Source organism: Podarcis filfolensis, assembly GCF_964270895.1.
Source record: "Podarcis filfolensis genome assembly, chromosome: 2".
NCBI lineage: Eukaryota > Metazoa > Chordata > Lepidosauria > Squamata > Lacertidae > Podarcis > Podarcis filfolensis.
The window spans coordinates 63211944-63226600 of NC_139605.1; the positions used below are offsets into that span (position 1 = coordinate 63211944).

The 14657-nt window shown below is 40.2% G+C and overlaps 1 protein-coding gene across 9 annotated transcripts; it reads left to right on the forward strand.

The window, feature by feature from the left end:
• The first annotated feature begins 3416 nt into the window (after positions 1-3416).
• CBY3 (chibby family member 3) lies at positions 3417-10411 on the forward strand. Of its 9 annotated transcripts, none has more exons than XM_083592844.1 (3): positions 7001-7215; positions 8391-8634; positions 9772-10411. In XM_083592844.1, the coding sequence occupies exon 3, from the start codon at positions 9826-9828 to the stop codon at positions 10315-10317; it is 492 nt and encodes a 163-aa protein (XP_083448970.1). In that variant the 5' UTR covers positions 7001-7215; positions 8391-8634; positions 9772-9825; the 3' UTR covers positions 10318-10411. The 9 variants fall into 9 exon arrangements, with proteins under 9 accessions (XP_083448976.1, XP_083448975.1, XP_083448978.1 ...); XM_083592846.1 differs by lacking the exon at positions 8391-8634 and adding an exon at positions 8900-8974 and having other exon boundaries at positions 7199-7215; XM_083592850.1 differs by lacking the exons at positions 7001-7215; positions 8391-8634 and adding an exon at positions 3417-4108.
• Positions 10412-14657: the final 4246 nt, after the last annotated feature.

Consider the following 14657-nt stretch of genomic DNA (forward strand, 5'->3'; position numbering starts at 1 on the left):
TGGAGGGCCGAAGTTTGCCTATGCCTTGATGTAAGGCCTCGCTCATGCGCTATAGGACGGAACTGGCATTACTACAGGTGCCACAAAATACCCGCATTTGTAAGAACTCTGACCTTTGGCAGCGCCTGCACTTTAGAACTCCCTGCCTATTGAGCTCAAGCAGGCACCTTCCCTGCACTATTTTTTGGTGCCTGCTAAAAACATTCTTGTTTAGACAAGCCTACCCAGATGCATAAAAAGTTGAGGTAATTTTAATTGCATTAGTATTAAAGGAGATGTGTCAATTTTTTCTTGATTTTACTGTTTTATCTTTTGAGAACTGTTTTGAGGGTTCCCACACACACACACACACACACACACAATCAAGCGGAGTATAAATCTTACATAAATAAATCCATATAATGGTGTACGAAAAGCACACATACAAAATTATTGTGTACCTTTGGGGCAGTTTTATCCATCACCTGTCTTTTAATTATTTGTTTTTTATATTTTATTTTCATAAATGAACAAGCATCTAACAGTATTAATGCATAGGTTTCATGGATTACTAAGAATGATGCTTCTGGTGAACTGGACTCTAGCCCAAGAAACCTTATTCCATAATAAACTGGTTAATCTTTAAGCATACATATAGATATGGCTCCAAGGAAAGTTACTAGTATAGCTTTACAATTTTTCTGTTTGGTATCTGCTCATTTTTGAAGGAAAGATACCAGTAAGTCAAACAATCCATTTCAAGTGGGCAAACCAAGGAGAGCTCTCTTTGGGATACCTGAATACCCCACCTTCACGCCAGATGGCACTGTTCACAAAGGCACTGTCTTTGAACACTGTACATTGAACCAGTCCTTGAACCAAGTATTATTGGCACAATTGAACTTTCTTGTTTTGTAATTTGGGTGTATCCAGATTTGGCACGATAAGCTGATACATCACTTGAGGAGCTAGTTTAAGAAACAGTGTCTTACCTGCTCTTCTTGTTTAGCACCCACATTGGTTTTTTTATGCGCTTCAGACAAATCAGATTTTCTTAACTAAAGTACTGTATCCTGTTTGTGTCAAAACTAAAACACAGACTACGCACATCACCCAGCTTCCTGTTGGAATTTTCATTGGAAGCTTTGTTAGGGGCAAAAACATAATGTCTCTGATTGTAAGTCAACAAAAGCAGGAGCCTTCTGAAGCCGGTCAAGTTCTAGACTTGGACTGGGTAGGAGGTCTTGGATTATGGAATTTGGGTTGGAAAACCAAAAGCAGCTGCTGACAGAAAGTGGATAATAATTTAAATCACAGCATTTTTAAAGCACTTTTAATAAGCCTGAGGCTAAAACAATTTATGGTTTGTTATACAAATCTATTTAATGTGGGGCTTATTAAATAAATAAATGGACATGGGTGGCGCTGTGGTCTAAACCACAGAGCCTAGGGCTTGCCGATCAGAAGGTTGGTGGTTCGAATCCCTGCGACAGGGTGAGCTCCCCGTTGCTCAGTCCCTGCTCCTGCCAACTTAGCAGTTTGAAAGCACGTCAAAGTGCAAGTAGATAAATAGGTACCGCTCTGGCAGGCAGATAAATGGCATTTCCGTGCGCTGCTCTGGTTCGCCAGAAGCGGCTTAGTCATGCTGGCCACATGACCCGTAAGCTGTGGACAAACGCCGGCTCCCTCGGCCTGTAAAGTGAGATGAGTGCCACAACCCCAGAGTCGTCTGCGACTGGACTTAACAGTCAGGGGTTCCTTTACCTAAATAAATACTGTGCCTTATCTATAATAACCAATATTATTCCACCATTTCAATAGTCCTGCAATGGCAAAGTAGTTACTACAATTTTTTCTTCGGGAGTGGGGGATATTTTAGCAGTGTTTCCAGAATACTGTGATAAGGATAAGGTGGGTAGCAGCAGGAATACTGATTCAGTGTGCTCAGTATGTGTGCAAGATATATGAGACCTTTGCCACTTCTCATGGTGGTCACTATTAGATCGAAACACAGACGCAAAGATTAAAGGCATTAGGAATATGTGGTGTAGTCAAAACAAGGAGTTACCTAGAACTTGTTTTGCAAAACCTTGAATAAATCTGAAAGTTTATTGTGTAATGTTTAGCTAAACGTTGTGCAACCAACCATGGGCATAGCCAAGATTTTTGGGGGCGGGCACAGCTTGAGAATACTCACATGACCCATCAACAGACATTCAAACCCTATACCTCTCATGCTAATACTTGCCACTGGTACTAATGTATGTTTGTTCGGATTAAATCTGCAGGCTTTAATTAATCAACCAAAGCTTTGAATGGATAATGTTTATTGAATAATTTATAAACAAATACATAGCTTAGCAGGTCTTGAGTAAATCTAGCAGAGTTGAAATAGATAAAGAGTTTTTAATAGATAACAAATTGGATGATTAAAAAGATGTGGATTATGCGGAGTAGTAGAAAAGCAAAGGAACCAGGAAAAGGGTGGAAGGGAAGCCATATGATATATGTATATATGCTGTATTTGGTACGAAGTTGTAAGTGGGATGGGGGAGGTGGAGGGGGGTTAAGTATGCTCTCTGTTTCTGTTTTTGAAAATGCAAACAAACAAACAAAAAACAGACATTCAAACCCTATCCCTCTCATGCGAATACTTGCCGCTGGTATACTAATGTGCGGATTAAATCTGCAGCCTTTAATTAATCAACCAAAACTTTAAGCACAGATTCATCCCTGCTTGATTATTAGGTGTGGCTGAAAACAAGCAAAACTTAAGTCATTTTACATACCTGAAGGACTTGCCATTCTACAGGCTGTACAGATATCCTAGACTGAAGCTCCCTGCATCTCAACTAATCCTGAAGGGATAGCTTCTTTGGTAGATCATGAGACTGTTGATCTCAGGGTCCTGGGTTCCACATTGAGCAAAAAGATTCCTGTATTGCAGGGGATGACCCTAGTGGCCCCTTCTAATTGTCCCTGTCTTGTGGACCCTACAATTCTGTTATTCTAATGTGTTGAAGACCTTCTCGGTAGAAAAATGCCAGGTATCATATTTTTTAAAAAAATAATCTGGCAACTTCTGTTTCAGTGTATCTGAAGAAGTGTGCATGCACACGAAAGCTCATACCAAGAACTAACTTAGTTGGTCTTTAAGGTGCTACCGGAAGGAATTTTTTTGTTTTGTTTTGACTATGGCAGACCAACACGGCTACCTATCTGTAACTTTAAAAAATAAGTTTGTGTATGCACAATTCATATGTATATACATTCCTTCATTTTAGACACTTTTTCCTTCCTATTGTTTTCTTATACTAACGTATATATTAAAAATCCATTTAATAAACTTAATAAATAATAAAATTATTTATTATTTAATAAATAATAAAAATCCATTTAATAAATAAGAGATAATTGGTGAACAGCCCCAGCATATAGGAGTCATGTGAATCATCTCTTACTTTAGCAGTCCTTTTGGCATTAAACATTAAATATTATGTAAACAAAACAATTTTAACAAAAATGTATATCATGAAACTTTTGGTTTCCCCCCCTTAAAACAATAGTCCCTATGGGATTGTATCCATCTAAGCCATACTCAGAATAGAGCCACTCAAATCAATGGAGTTATGGAGTCAATTGATTTTAATGGATCTACTTTTAGTATGATTTACCTGGATACAGCCTATTGTTTTTAAGTTTCAGCTTTAATCGGCGAAATGTGTGTGTTTGCCTCCAGAGTCACTAAACTTTTATAAGCACAAAGCAGGTAATATATTCACAAATTAACATTTAGTAAGCATCCAGTTTACAGACAGTAGCAATTTACACTCTACTATCAAGAGTGTTGAAGGCCTAATGAAATATCCTGAATCCTAGAGCTGTAATTTCAAAAGAATACAGGTCAGTATCTTGGATGCAGTGCATCTCATACTGAGCATCAATGTATTTCCCAGCATGTGAACAAATAGCCTGCCACAAGTGTGTGAAAAAAGCCTGCGGTGAAACCCCAAAGTAGCAATGGAAATGAGTCTACTTGAAGCTACTCTTTGTGATGCAGATGTGTTACACAGGTTGCCATAGTAGCTGCATCCATAACAAAAGGGAGCCAGCTGCAGGGCAGAAGTAGGTCAGACTGGTCTAAATAATACTCACTTTGATCAGAAAAAGCACATCCAGATCAGTGAGGGAAAGAAGAGGAGAAATGGGAAGGCTAGAGACAAGAGTTAAGGATGGAAACCTATGATGTTAAAAAAAAAAGAGAAAGAGAAAAGGTTTCTTGTTCTTTTCAGTCCAAGAAACAAATTCAGAGGCAATCTTTTAACTGGACATTTATATTAAGTTTGTCTTAAGACAGAGCTAAAGCAGTGTGCAATTGTGTAGTAAACGGCCCAACTCCATTTTGTTTCTAGAGGGATCTAAATCCTCTCACAGTTAACAGCCCAATCCAATGTGCAGTTTACTTGAAGCATATCTGACTAAATTTAATGGGACTTCCTCCCAGGTGAGTGTGCACAGGTTTGCACTCCAATTCTCTTCTGACCCACTTTGGTCTGTGACCAAAAGATTTAGGCTCTAACTAGCTCTGACAGCGATTTGACTTTTGCGTAAGATTTCTAAGCATTCCCAAATAAATATATAGTTTGGGTTGTACGTGATCTAAAGCAGAGAAGTGTCAATCAGGAGGTGGGTGCTGAATATTTTCCCCAGCTATGGTTTTGTCCAAAAGCTGCTTTGCCGTGACCAGTTTTCTCCAAACAGTGCTTGCGTGTAAGGAAGGGGATCCTAGGGCTCCTTCAGACAACCTGTTTATCCAGCATTCATCCTGATTTGGTTGCACAAAGCTTTCACAATGCTTAGACAATGTCTGGTCTTTGGTGTGCATTTTGTTCTGATTTGTTTATGGGGAACTTATATGATAATGAGCTTTCATTCTGATTTGCTTGTGGGGTGTTTACACATCTTCCCATTAATAATTTGTTCATCCACACTTTCCCCATTTCTTTCCAAACTGAAAAGTATGGATTTTTTAAAATGCTAGGGTGACTTCAGTCCACTTTGATTATGCAAAACTAAAGTTCCCACAAAATACTGAGATTGGTATTCAACTGAGGCCCAATCTCCACTATACATTATAAGTACACTTATTGCCATGCCACTTTAATCAGTCATTACTTCCTCCAAAGAATCCTGGGAAGTGTAGTTTGTTAAGGGTGCTGAGAGTTATTAGGGGATCCCCAATTTTCTAGGGCTTGCCGATCGCATGGTCGGCGGTTCGAATCCCCGCGGCGGGGTGAGCTCCTGTCTGCGGTCCCAGCTCCTGCCCACCTAGCAGTTTGAAAGCACCCTAAAGTGCAAGTAGATAAATAGGTACTGCTTTCTAGCGGGAAGGTAAACGGCGTTTCCGTGTGCTGCGCTGGTGCTGGCTCGCCGGAGCAGCTTCGTCACGCTGGCCACGTGACCCGGAAGTGTCTCCGGACAGCGCTGGCCCCCAGCCTCTTAAGTGAGATGGGCGCACAACCCTAGAGTCGGACACGACTGGCCCGTACGGGCAGGGGTACCTTTACCTTTACTAATTTTCTCAAAGAGCTACAGTTCCCAAAGTGATTTAACGATCTCTCCCCCCAGGGAGATCTAAGAACTGTAGTACTGAGAAGCACATAGGGAGTCTCCTAATAACTCCTTAGCAAACTACAGTTTCCAGGATTCTTTGGGGGAAGACATGACTGCTCAAAGTGGCATGATACCATAGATGAGTTTTACTCAGAGTATACTTCTTAAATTAATGGGCCTGATTTAATAATGTTAATTAATTTCAATGGGTCTACTCTACTCCATTCTGGTCTAACACCAAAGAAGATCCTTAAAGCCATGTGGGTAGCTGGAGTGACCAGCTCAGAGCTCCCTGCATACTGAAATCCACATAGAGAGATAACAAAGGTTACGTGACCCATTTCATCTCAAGGAAATGATGACATGGGCTTAGCCTGATAGAACAGCTTTCTCTATTGTTTAACCTCTTCATGCGCTAATTAGATTCAAACATGCTGGAATCCTACAGATTGTTCTCTGACTTACTCCATACATTTCCTAATAATGACCTTTGAATTCCCTACACCTTGAAATACGGTAGTTGCATGAAAGCTACTATATTGTATGAAGTTGGTTTTCAAAATGAATGTAACATCAGAGAGTTGGGACCTTATAACACGCTTTAAGCTTTCCAACTAAGTATCTTAGGGAATATACAGAAAGATAAAAATATATGCAGGAAATATACTCAAAGAACATATTAATTGCTACATTTGCACAATACATCCTTGTGACAAATATGAACCAGCAGCCTGCATTTTTAAAAATTAAATACTTAATTTTGCATTTTCAAAAATACATCTAACAGGAAACCCCCTCCCTCCAGACAATCCAATAATGTTATTTTTTCCCCAGTTAGCTAAGTAACAGGTAAGTTTGTAAATACTTCAGCCATTCATTTTGATCTCTGTTCAGATCAAGGGTATCTTGCATGTCTTCCAAACAGGTTATTCCAACATGAACCATTTGTTGATGGTGACAAGTGGCAATACAGCAACCCTCTCTTTTCTAGCATGTTGAATAAACGTATGCCAAACTGTTCCAAAGTCCTCCTTGCCTTTTATATTCTATAGTGCTCCAAGTTGTTTTGTCAGTTTCTCCATTTGGGCTACTTTTCATAGTCGACCCCACCATGTCTCTAAATTCTGGTTGATAGCCGTCTTCCAATGTTGGGTAGTTAGCTACTAGCCACAATCATCAAGAAGGTTAGGAAGTCTTTGAATATTAAATCTATACTGTCACCAGTAATGAACAGGTTATTGTACAAATGTCCAATATATTGATTTATTAATTAATTCTGAGTACTTTGCCCAGTACAGGTGCCATATATGTAAATAGTTAACTCACCTGCTTGTTTTAATCAGTTCAAGCTAAACACTGAGCTGACTGCTGACAGCAGTGAAGCACAGATACGCACATCAGGGTGTCTACTACCTACAAAAATATGATTGGCCAAAGTAAGAAAAGTAATTGTGAGACACTGCAAACCACATGATGACATGAGGCAATCAACATGATGTCAGGCACAATTTTTGCATGTGTTACTGAAAAGCAACAAACAGATTATTTCCCATGCCCAACTTGTTCATTTCTGAGGTTTCAACAGAAGCAAAAAATTAAGTGACTGCAACAAAGTACTGTCTGGTGAGCAGAGTATTTTGAGAAACGGAAGAAAATGTTTTTTTAATGGCTGGTGGGTGACCTGCCTCCATATGTTTGTTAGAAAGCCTTTTAATAGGTGTGGCAAGGTTGTGACGGGTTAAATTAGGAGAAATGCCTCAGATAAAACAATGCATCCTTATTAAACTGAGATCCAAACTGCAGGCTGTAGCCAATGTTAGCCCTACTCAGAGTAGACCCATTGAAACATTGGCTAACCTAAGTGAATAGAAGATAGTTGACTTCAACCCGGCATTTCTTTAATATTTCCCTTAATTTTATTCCACTGGTGCGTACGTGTGCTAACTTCAGCAGCTCCTATGGCTGCACTGAGTTCCACAGAATACTGTACAGTGGGAAGACGGGATTTCTTCACATCCACCAGAGTAGCTCACTGGTCCTATTGCCATGAAATGACATGCTATTTTACTAGCATAAGGTTAATGAGTCATACGTTGACATTTGTGTCAAGCTCACTAAAGTCTTGGCCCTAGAGGCAGTTGGCTTTCTTAGGGCTAGGGGGAGGTAAGTTAAGGGGAAAATGCATTTGTATGACTTTCTTAATTGAGGAAATTATCCAGGTCAGACTCATTTAACTTTTTAAAAAAAATATCCAATGGGGTAAATGGTCTTCTCATGCTGCTACTAGGATCCATGTTCCAAATTCTATCGAGTTGTTGCATGGAGGTGCTAGTGATTTGAGCAACGGCAATCCCTCAAGTCAATGTTCTATTTTACATCAATCCCTTGCTGTTATTTACGTGGAATAGGACTTAGGCAAGGAAGAGAAAAGGCAGCGGGGGGGGGGGGAGGGAATGGGAAGGTGTTGGTGATGTTACAATGGCACTGCCAGCCCGTGTGAAGCTGGGTTATTATATGACTGCTATCTGTGCTCATTAATAATATCATCCACTGATACTGGAGAGGAGATAGGTCAATGGCAGGGATGAGGAATCTTATTTATAATACTTCTATACCTGCCTCTCATCATAAGGTCCCAAAGCAGGTACATAAGTAAAAACAAGTAAAACAGTTTATTCAATGAGAAAAACAAGCAAAAAAAAAATCCAAACAAAACCAGCACTGTATAGACACTGTGAGTCACACAGAAATACTTGGAGTACAACGTCCATTATCCCTATTGTGTTTCTGGACTACAGTTTCCATTATCCCTGACCATTGGGCATTCTGGCTGGAGCTGATACGGGCTGGAATCCAACAACACCTGGAAGGCCACAGGTTCCCCATTTCCCCATTGCAATACACTGGATAATAGTCATTCTCTTCCCCCTGATAGTTCTGTAAGGGAAGGAGCTGGAGGGTCCTCTAAACAGATATTTCTCAGCATCCTTACTAAACTACAATTCCCAGAATTATTAGGAGGAAGCCATGTATGCTAAACTGGTATGAAACCAAAGTAACTATGAGATATACTTATGCCCACCCACTCCCGGTAATATTGGTGGCAGGCACTAGTTGAATAAAATGTAATCCCACTGTATTTCCTCAGGTGCTGGAGCATAAACTCTACACAACCCGAATACCAAATAGTGTTGTTGTGTTTACTCAGTTTGTCCAAAATGAAATGGGGGCCACCACAAGGAAAATATGTCTTTCACAAGCAATTGCTAACTTGGGGATCTGTCTCTTTCCACATGCTTATGACTAGGTATGATCCTCAATGAAGGGATTTCTGTGGGTCTCTCTACTCCCTGATGCTAGACGAGACATGATATGACTTGGGGTAGGTCCTCTTTCATTGTGGTGCTCCACATTTAGAACTTGCTTCCCAAAGGAAGTATTAAATTTTTGGCTGAAGACTTTTTAAAATGTGCCCAGACTTTTAAATAGGTTAAGGTTGACTTATGGGTCAATCTGTCTTTTTTTTTTTTTTTAGGATTATATTAATCATTATCAATAATGCATCCCTTGGGAGGTTGTATATCAGAAAGACAATATATAAATTATTCAGATAAACAAATAAAAACTACTCTGAAAATTTACTATTCCAAAAATGAAACCAGCTGTTGTAAAAATTAAGATCATACCAGCAAGAATAAGTCTTCCTGTAAAAAAAAAAGATTTAAATCAAGTCTTACTGACTAGTGATTTAAATCAAGCCTTACTGACTAGTGATTTAAATTGTGATTTAAATCAATTTGATTTAAATCAAATCCACCCTGGGTGTAATTATATCCCCTTCTGCTAGGAGGGGCAACATTTTATTTATTTAAAAGGCCCAATGGCAAATAAGAAATAAAACACACACACACACACCCCTTCTGCCCTGTTGTGCATCAACCAGAAGGGCTTAGGAAGTGGCAGGTTCTCCACCACAGAAGCTCCTCACTATCACCTTAGGATTGCACTGTTTTGCAATAGTTACCCTGACAATTTATCTCCCTGTCATTCATCCCCTCAATGTCATAGTGTAGATATTTATTTTCTGCTTCTTGTTGGTTGTTGTTGTTTTCATTTTAGCAATGCCATATAATTTCTCTGCTCCTCTGTAATGCTGCACATGTTGGCTTTCTGTTCCAGAACTTTCTTCTGTAGGACTTTTATTGACATCCTCCATCCCTAGCTCTCCTCATCATGGAAACCATTTCTCAAATTCTTCAGGATGTGCGTGATTACTGGGCTGACCATTTTTCTCAAAGATTTCTACCCAGGCGGCCAACACTTCGCCAAACAACCTCTTTGTCCACTTACTATCTGTTGGACTACAAAACCCGGCAAGCTGAACTAGGGATGGATTATGGCCCTCCAAGTACTCAGCTGAACAAAGCCAAGTTTGTCTTCCAGGGGGGTGCCTGGCAGGGTGATGGTGTCCCTCCGCAGATGCCCTTACTACAGTTATATTCCTCCTCCTCTCATCATGATAAGGAATCACCTAACAAGGCCCTGAAGAAAGCAAACAAAGCCCTACTGGAAGAGAACAATTACTTGAAGCTGCAGCTTGAGCTGCTAATGGACATGCTGACAGAGACCACAGCACGACTACACTCATTAGAGAAAAAACTGGACATGACTTCATGGCACCCAAAGATTAAGAAGCCAAGCAAGGTGCTGATGCTCCGGTCTTAATAAACATCTTGGACCCAAGACCAGAGAGAATTGTATTTCTGAAGAAGTTTGCCTTCCCATGTCCAGACATTAAATAAAATCTTGAAGAAAATGATTTCGTTTGATGGATCAATTTTTTTTATTGCTCCATTCCCTGGAATAGCACATGGTTTTTATATTTTGATCTAAGGATCATAACTGAAACAAGCCACAAATATACCTGATCTCTTTTTCCTACTTAAAATATCCTCGATAGAGCCTGCCTCTTAAAAACCAACTTACACCTGTGATTCAAAATATCCTAGCTCATTATATGTTATCCCAACTGACAGGCTATATTTCATGGCTATCACTGAAATAATTCTACTGCTGAATTATAATATTCTCTCCCATCCATCTCACACTTCATTTCTATGTACTGCAATGTGTAATCACAGAAGTCCAGAGCTATCAGAAACAATACATGAACTGCATTATAATGAACTGCATGATACTGTTTTTGACTGATTACTTGGATGAGATAGAATTGCTTGCAAAACTCCTTGAGCTGCTGGAAGACAATGCTACACCAATTTGGGCAGGGTGAGGGGGGAGAGAGAAATCACACTGTCATTTCCCCAGTGCAAAGGGAGAAATAATGTGGGACTTGGGGCATGGTAGGGAATAAATGGAAGTTAGCTGGACTCTTATGCTTACTTGTGACTGGTGTTCAAGAATGAAATGTCACACATGCAAAAGAGGCAACATAATTTAAATTGTCTGAATGAAGTCAATGGAGAGCCACATACAACCAAATCTGACCTTTACCCTCCCTTTCCACCCCCCACAGCAACACCAGAGGACAGGACTCCTAGTAATTCAGTAGTCAGTTACAGCACAGCAGCATGGATCCAGCAGGGGAACATCTTAATGTATCAAAATGTGCAGTGTGGGTAGAGAACTGGGAGTAAGAAGTGGGAGCGATTTTTGACCGGGCCTTTTGCAAAAAGGTAGCTTGCACAACTAACAAGGACACACATAACATGATAATCATAGGCATAGCCAGGGCAGGGCTGCCCCCCCCCAAGTCAAGTAAATCAATAAAAAAACTTAACTGAGGTTCTAACACGAAGTCTCAACCCCCCCCCCAACATAAATCCTGGCTACATCAATGATGATAGGCAGATAGCACCCTAACCTAAAACACTTGTCAGCAACAATAAATCACAGAGCAGGCACACAAACACTGGACCAATATCTACTTAGGCAACACTATTACAAAATACCATGTCAGCCAAGGGTTCAATCATCTGCTCATCTTCCAATATGATATCGGTCAACAATTCCTTTCTGCATTCTCTATGGAACGAACAGGCCCGTATAGAAGTAAAATAAATTATTACAGATCAGAAAGGGTGGTCTTTGGGAGAGGGGGAGGAGGAGAGCATTTCAGTGTCTGTGGATATTCTGAGTTTAAAGGGGCCATTCTTGAACAGAAGAATTTCAGAGGGAGTGTGAAACAACAGGACTACAATTTCTTAATAAATTAATTCTAATGCCTGTAGCCTGAATCAAGATAATGGTTTTTTTTCCCTACCACATGTGTTAATTAGTTTATCAGTGCCGGAATGTCCATGTTACCATGAATGCTGCTTTGAACAACTTGGTCATGCCTCCATGACCCTCTAGCAGCCCCACCAAGTCCAATGGGCACCAGCCACCACTGACTAGGGGCCTCAAAAACTGAAAGTGGCCCAGGTCTCCTTGAGAGGGCCTAGCTACAGCACGTGTGGTAAACCCAGTAGCTGGCCTGCTCCATTTCTAAACCTCATTACATTCCATATAAAGGCAGGCAGATACAGCTGTTGAGTTGGCCCAGGAGAAAATAACGTGCTGTCAAATCCACTTTTCTTGGCAGAATTGCTGCAGAAGAAACTTTCACAAATATATAAATCCAAATCTAATCAGTAACACAATAGTACACATCAATATTTTATTATAATTTACTCAAAAGCTCTTCCCCCACTTTGGTATTTGTGACAACTGCTTCTCTTTTTTTACCTTCATCCCTGGGGTTATACAACATTTCACTGGAAACGTTCTTACTTGGAAAATTATATGTTGATACTTTAAACTTATCTTTTGCTGACTTGGCTCCGAGCAGTGGCTTCTGCCTCTTTGCCATTTCAGATAAGTAGCAGCTCTTATCAAATCATCTGCAGCTGTTTTAAATGGTATTAGGGTTGCTCTTTGCAATGAACGGAATGGGCATATGGCAAAGTTGCTGAAAGCCAGAAGGTGAAGCTGAAAGGACAGTGCCAGTTCCCTCAACATTCAAGGCTGTATTTCAGATATATTTTCCGATCTGTGGTTCTGTTACTGTACTTCAGAAACTGGTGACATTCCCCCCCTCTCAGACTGGTACAGTATACAGAATTCAATATGCTTTGTTTTATATTTTCTTCATTATTTCTAGCGCATTGCATGCCTTGTTGATACAAATGGATAAACAGATTGTTGCAGTTTATTTAGAAGAAAAACTGGCAAAAGATATGTAGAAATCCAGTTTATCTTTCAACTAATCAGACAACTTCTAATATAATTCACCACTGTATGCCATTAGTCCCTTTGGACATTTTTTTAAAAGAAAACTAGTGGGGATTATCCAGCCAAAATTAAGCACTCTTTAGGTTGGAAGTAAGTCTAATTGAAGTCTAATTATTCAGCCTTATGTGCAGGCAAATCAACAGCTAGAAGTATGCATCATAAGCAGGGAGTTCCAGAAAGTAGGAGCTGTCATGCTAATGGAACCAATATTTTAGCCTACTTCACTTTGCTATAATATTCAGCTTGATAAAAAGTTCTGGAGACTCAAAAACTTTTGTTACATTTTGGTTCATCATAATACTTAAAAATAACCCCTAGCTACGAAAGCAAATGTATATTACCGGTACCTCTTCCCCTCCTTAGCTGATTTAGTGGGGTTTTTCTTTAATAAAATGTTTTTTATGTGGCTCACAGAAAATTGGTAAATGGCACCATAGGAGTCATCATCAAAACCATCATCATCATCATCATCATCATCATCATCATCATCTCTGCTGTTAAATAAGCTTTGTTTCTGCACATCTCCACTGCCCTATATACAGCTTTTTGCCCTATATAGCAGTTTAATTAGAGACTCACACTTCACGTAAGGGATACTAAGAAGCAAAGTAGAACTCATACTAGACCAGGCTTCCTCAACCTTGGCCCTCCAGATGTTTTTTGCCTACAACTCCTATGATCCCTAGCTAGCAGGACCAGTGGTCAGGGATGATGGGAACTGTAGTCTCAAAACATCTGGAGGGCCGAGGTTGAGGAAACCTGTACTAGACTAATAATTTACCTCTTATGCCGTAAAATGCTTTCCTTTTCTAATCTTCTGTGAGTCGCATGGATTGTTGAACAGCCAAAATTTGTAAAAATAAGGAAATAAATAATAAGAATAAAAAATTATTATTTATACCCTGCCCATCTGGCTGGGTTTTCCCAGCTATTCTGGGCGGCTCCCACAAAAATATTAAACAGAATAAAACTTCAAACATTAAAAACTTCCCTAAACAGATGTCTTCTAAAGATCAGATAGTTTGTTTATTTCCTTGACATCTGGTGGGAGGGCGTTCCACAGGGTGGGCGCCACCACCGAGAAGGCCCTCTGCCTGGTTCACTGTAACCTCACGTCGCAGTGATGGACCCGCCAGAAGGCCCTCAATGCTGGACCTCAGTGTCTGGGCTGAACAATGGGGGTAGAGATGCTCCTTCAGGTATACTGGGCCAAGGCCGTTTAGGGCTTTAAAGGTCAGCACCAACACTTTGAATTGTGCTTGGAAACGTACTGGGAGCCAATGTAGTTCTTTCAAGACCAGTGTTATGTGCTCCCGGCAGCCACTCCCAGTCAAAAGTCTAGCTGCCACATTCTGGATTAGTTGCAGTTTCCGTGTCACCTTCAAACGTCTCAAAGGTGTAGAGCGCACTGCAGAAGTCCAAGTGGGAGATAACTAGAGCATGGGGAGAGGATGGAACCCTGAGGCACCCCACACCCAGGGGTCCGAACACTCATCCTCCAACACCACTTTCTAAACACTTTCTGAATGTTTTTAAAAGGAGTATCTGCTATCAAACTCTGATTGGATAGAATATTTTGCACCTAATACGTCTGACAAGTGCTCTGATGGGACAGCCTTTTAAAATATTAAACTAAGGGACAGGGTTTTTTATATAAAAAAGCAAAACAATAAAACATCAGCCTGAGTACAATGAATTCAACCTCTGACTTCTCTCATACTTGCTAGGAATCATGGCTATATCACATACCATCTGAGTCTCTCCAGAATGAGCTC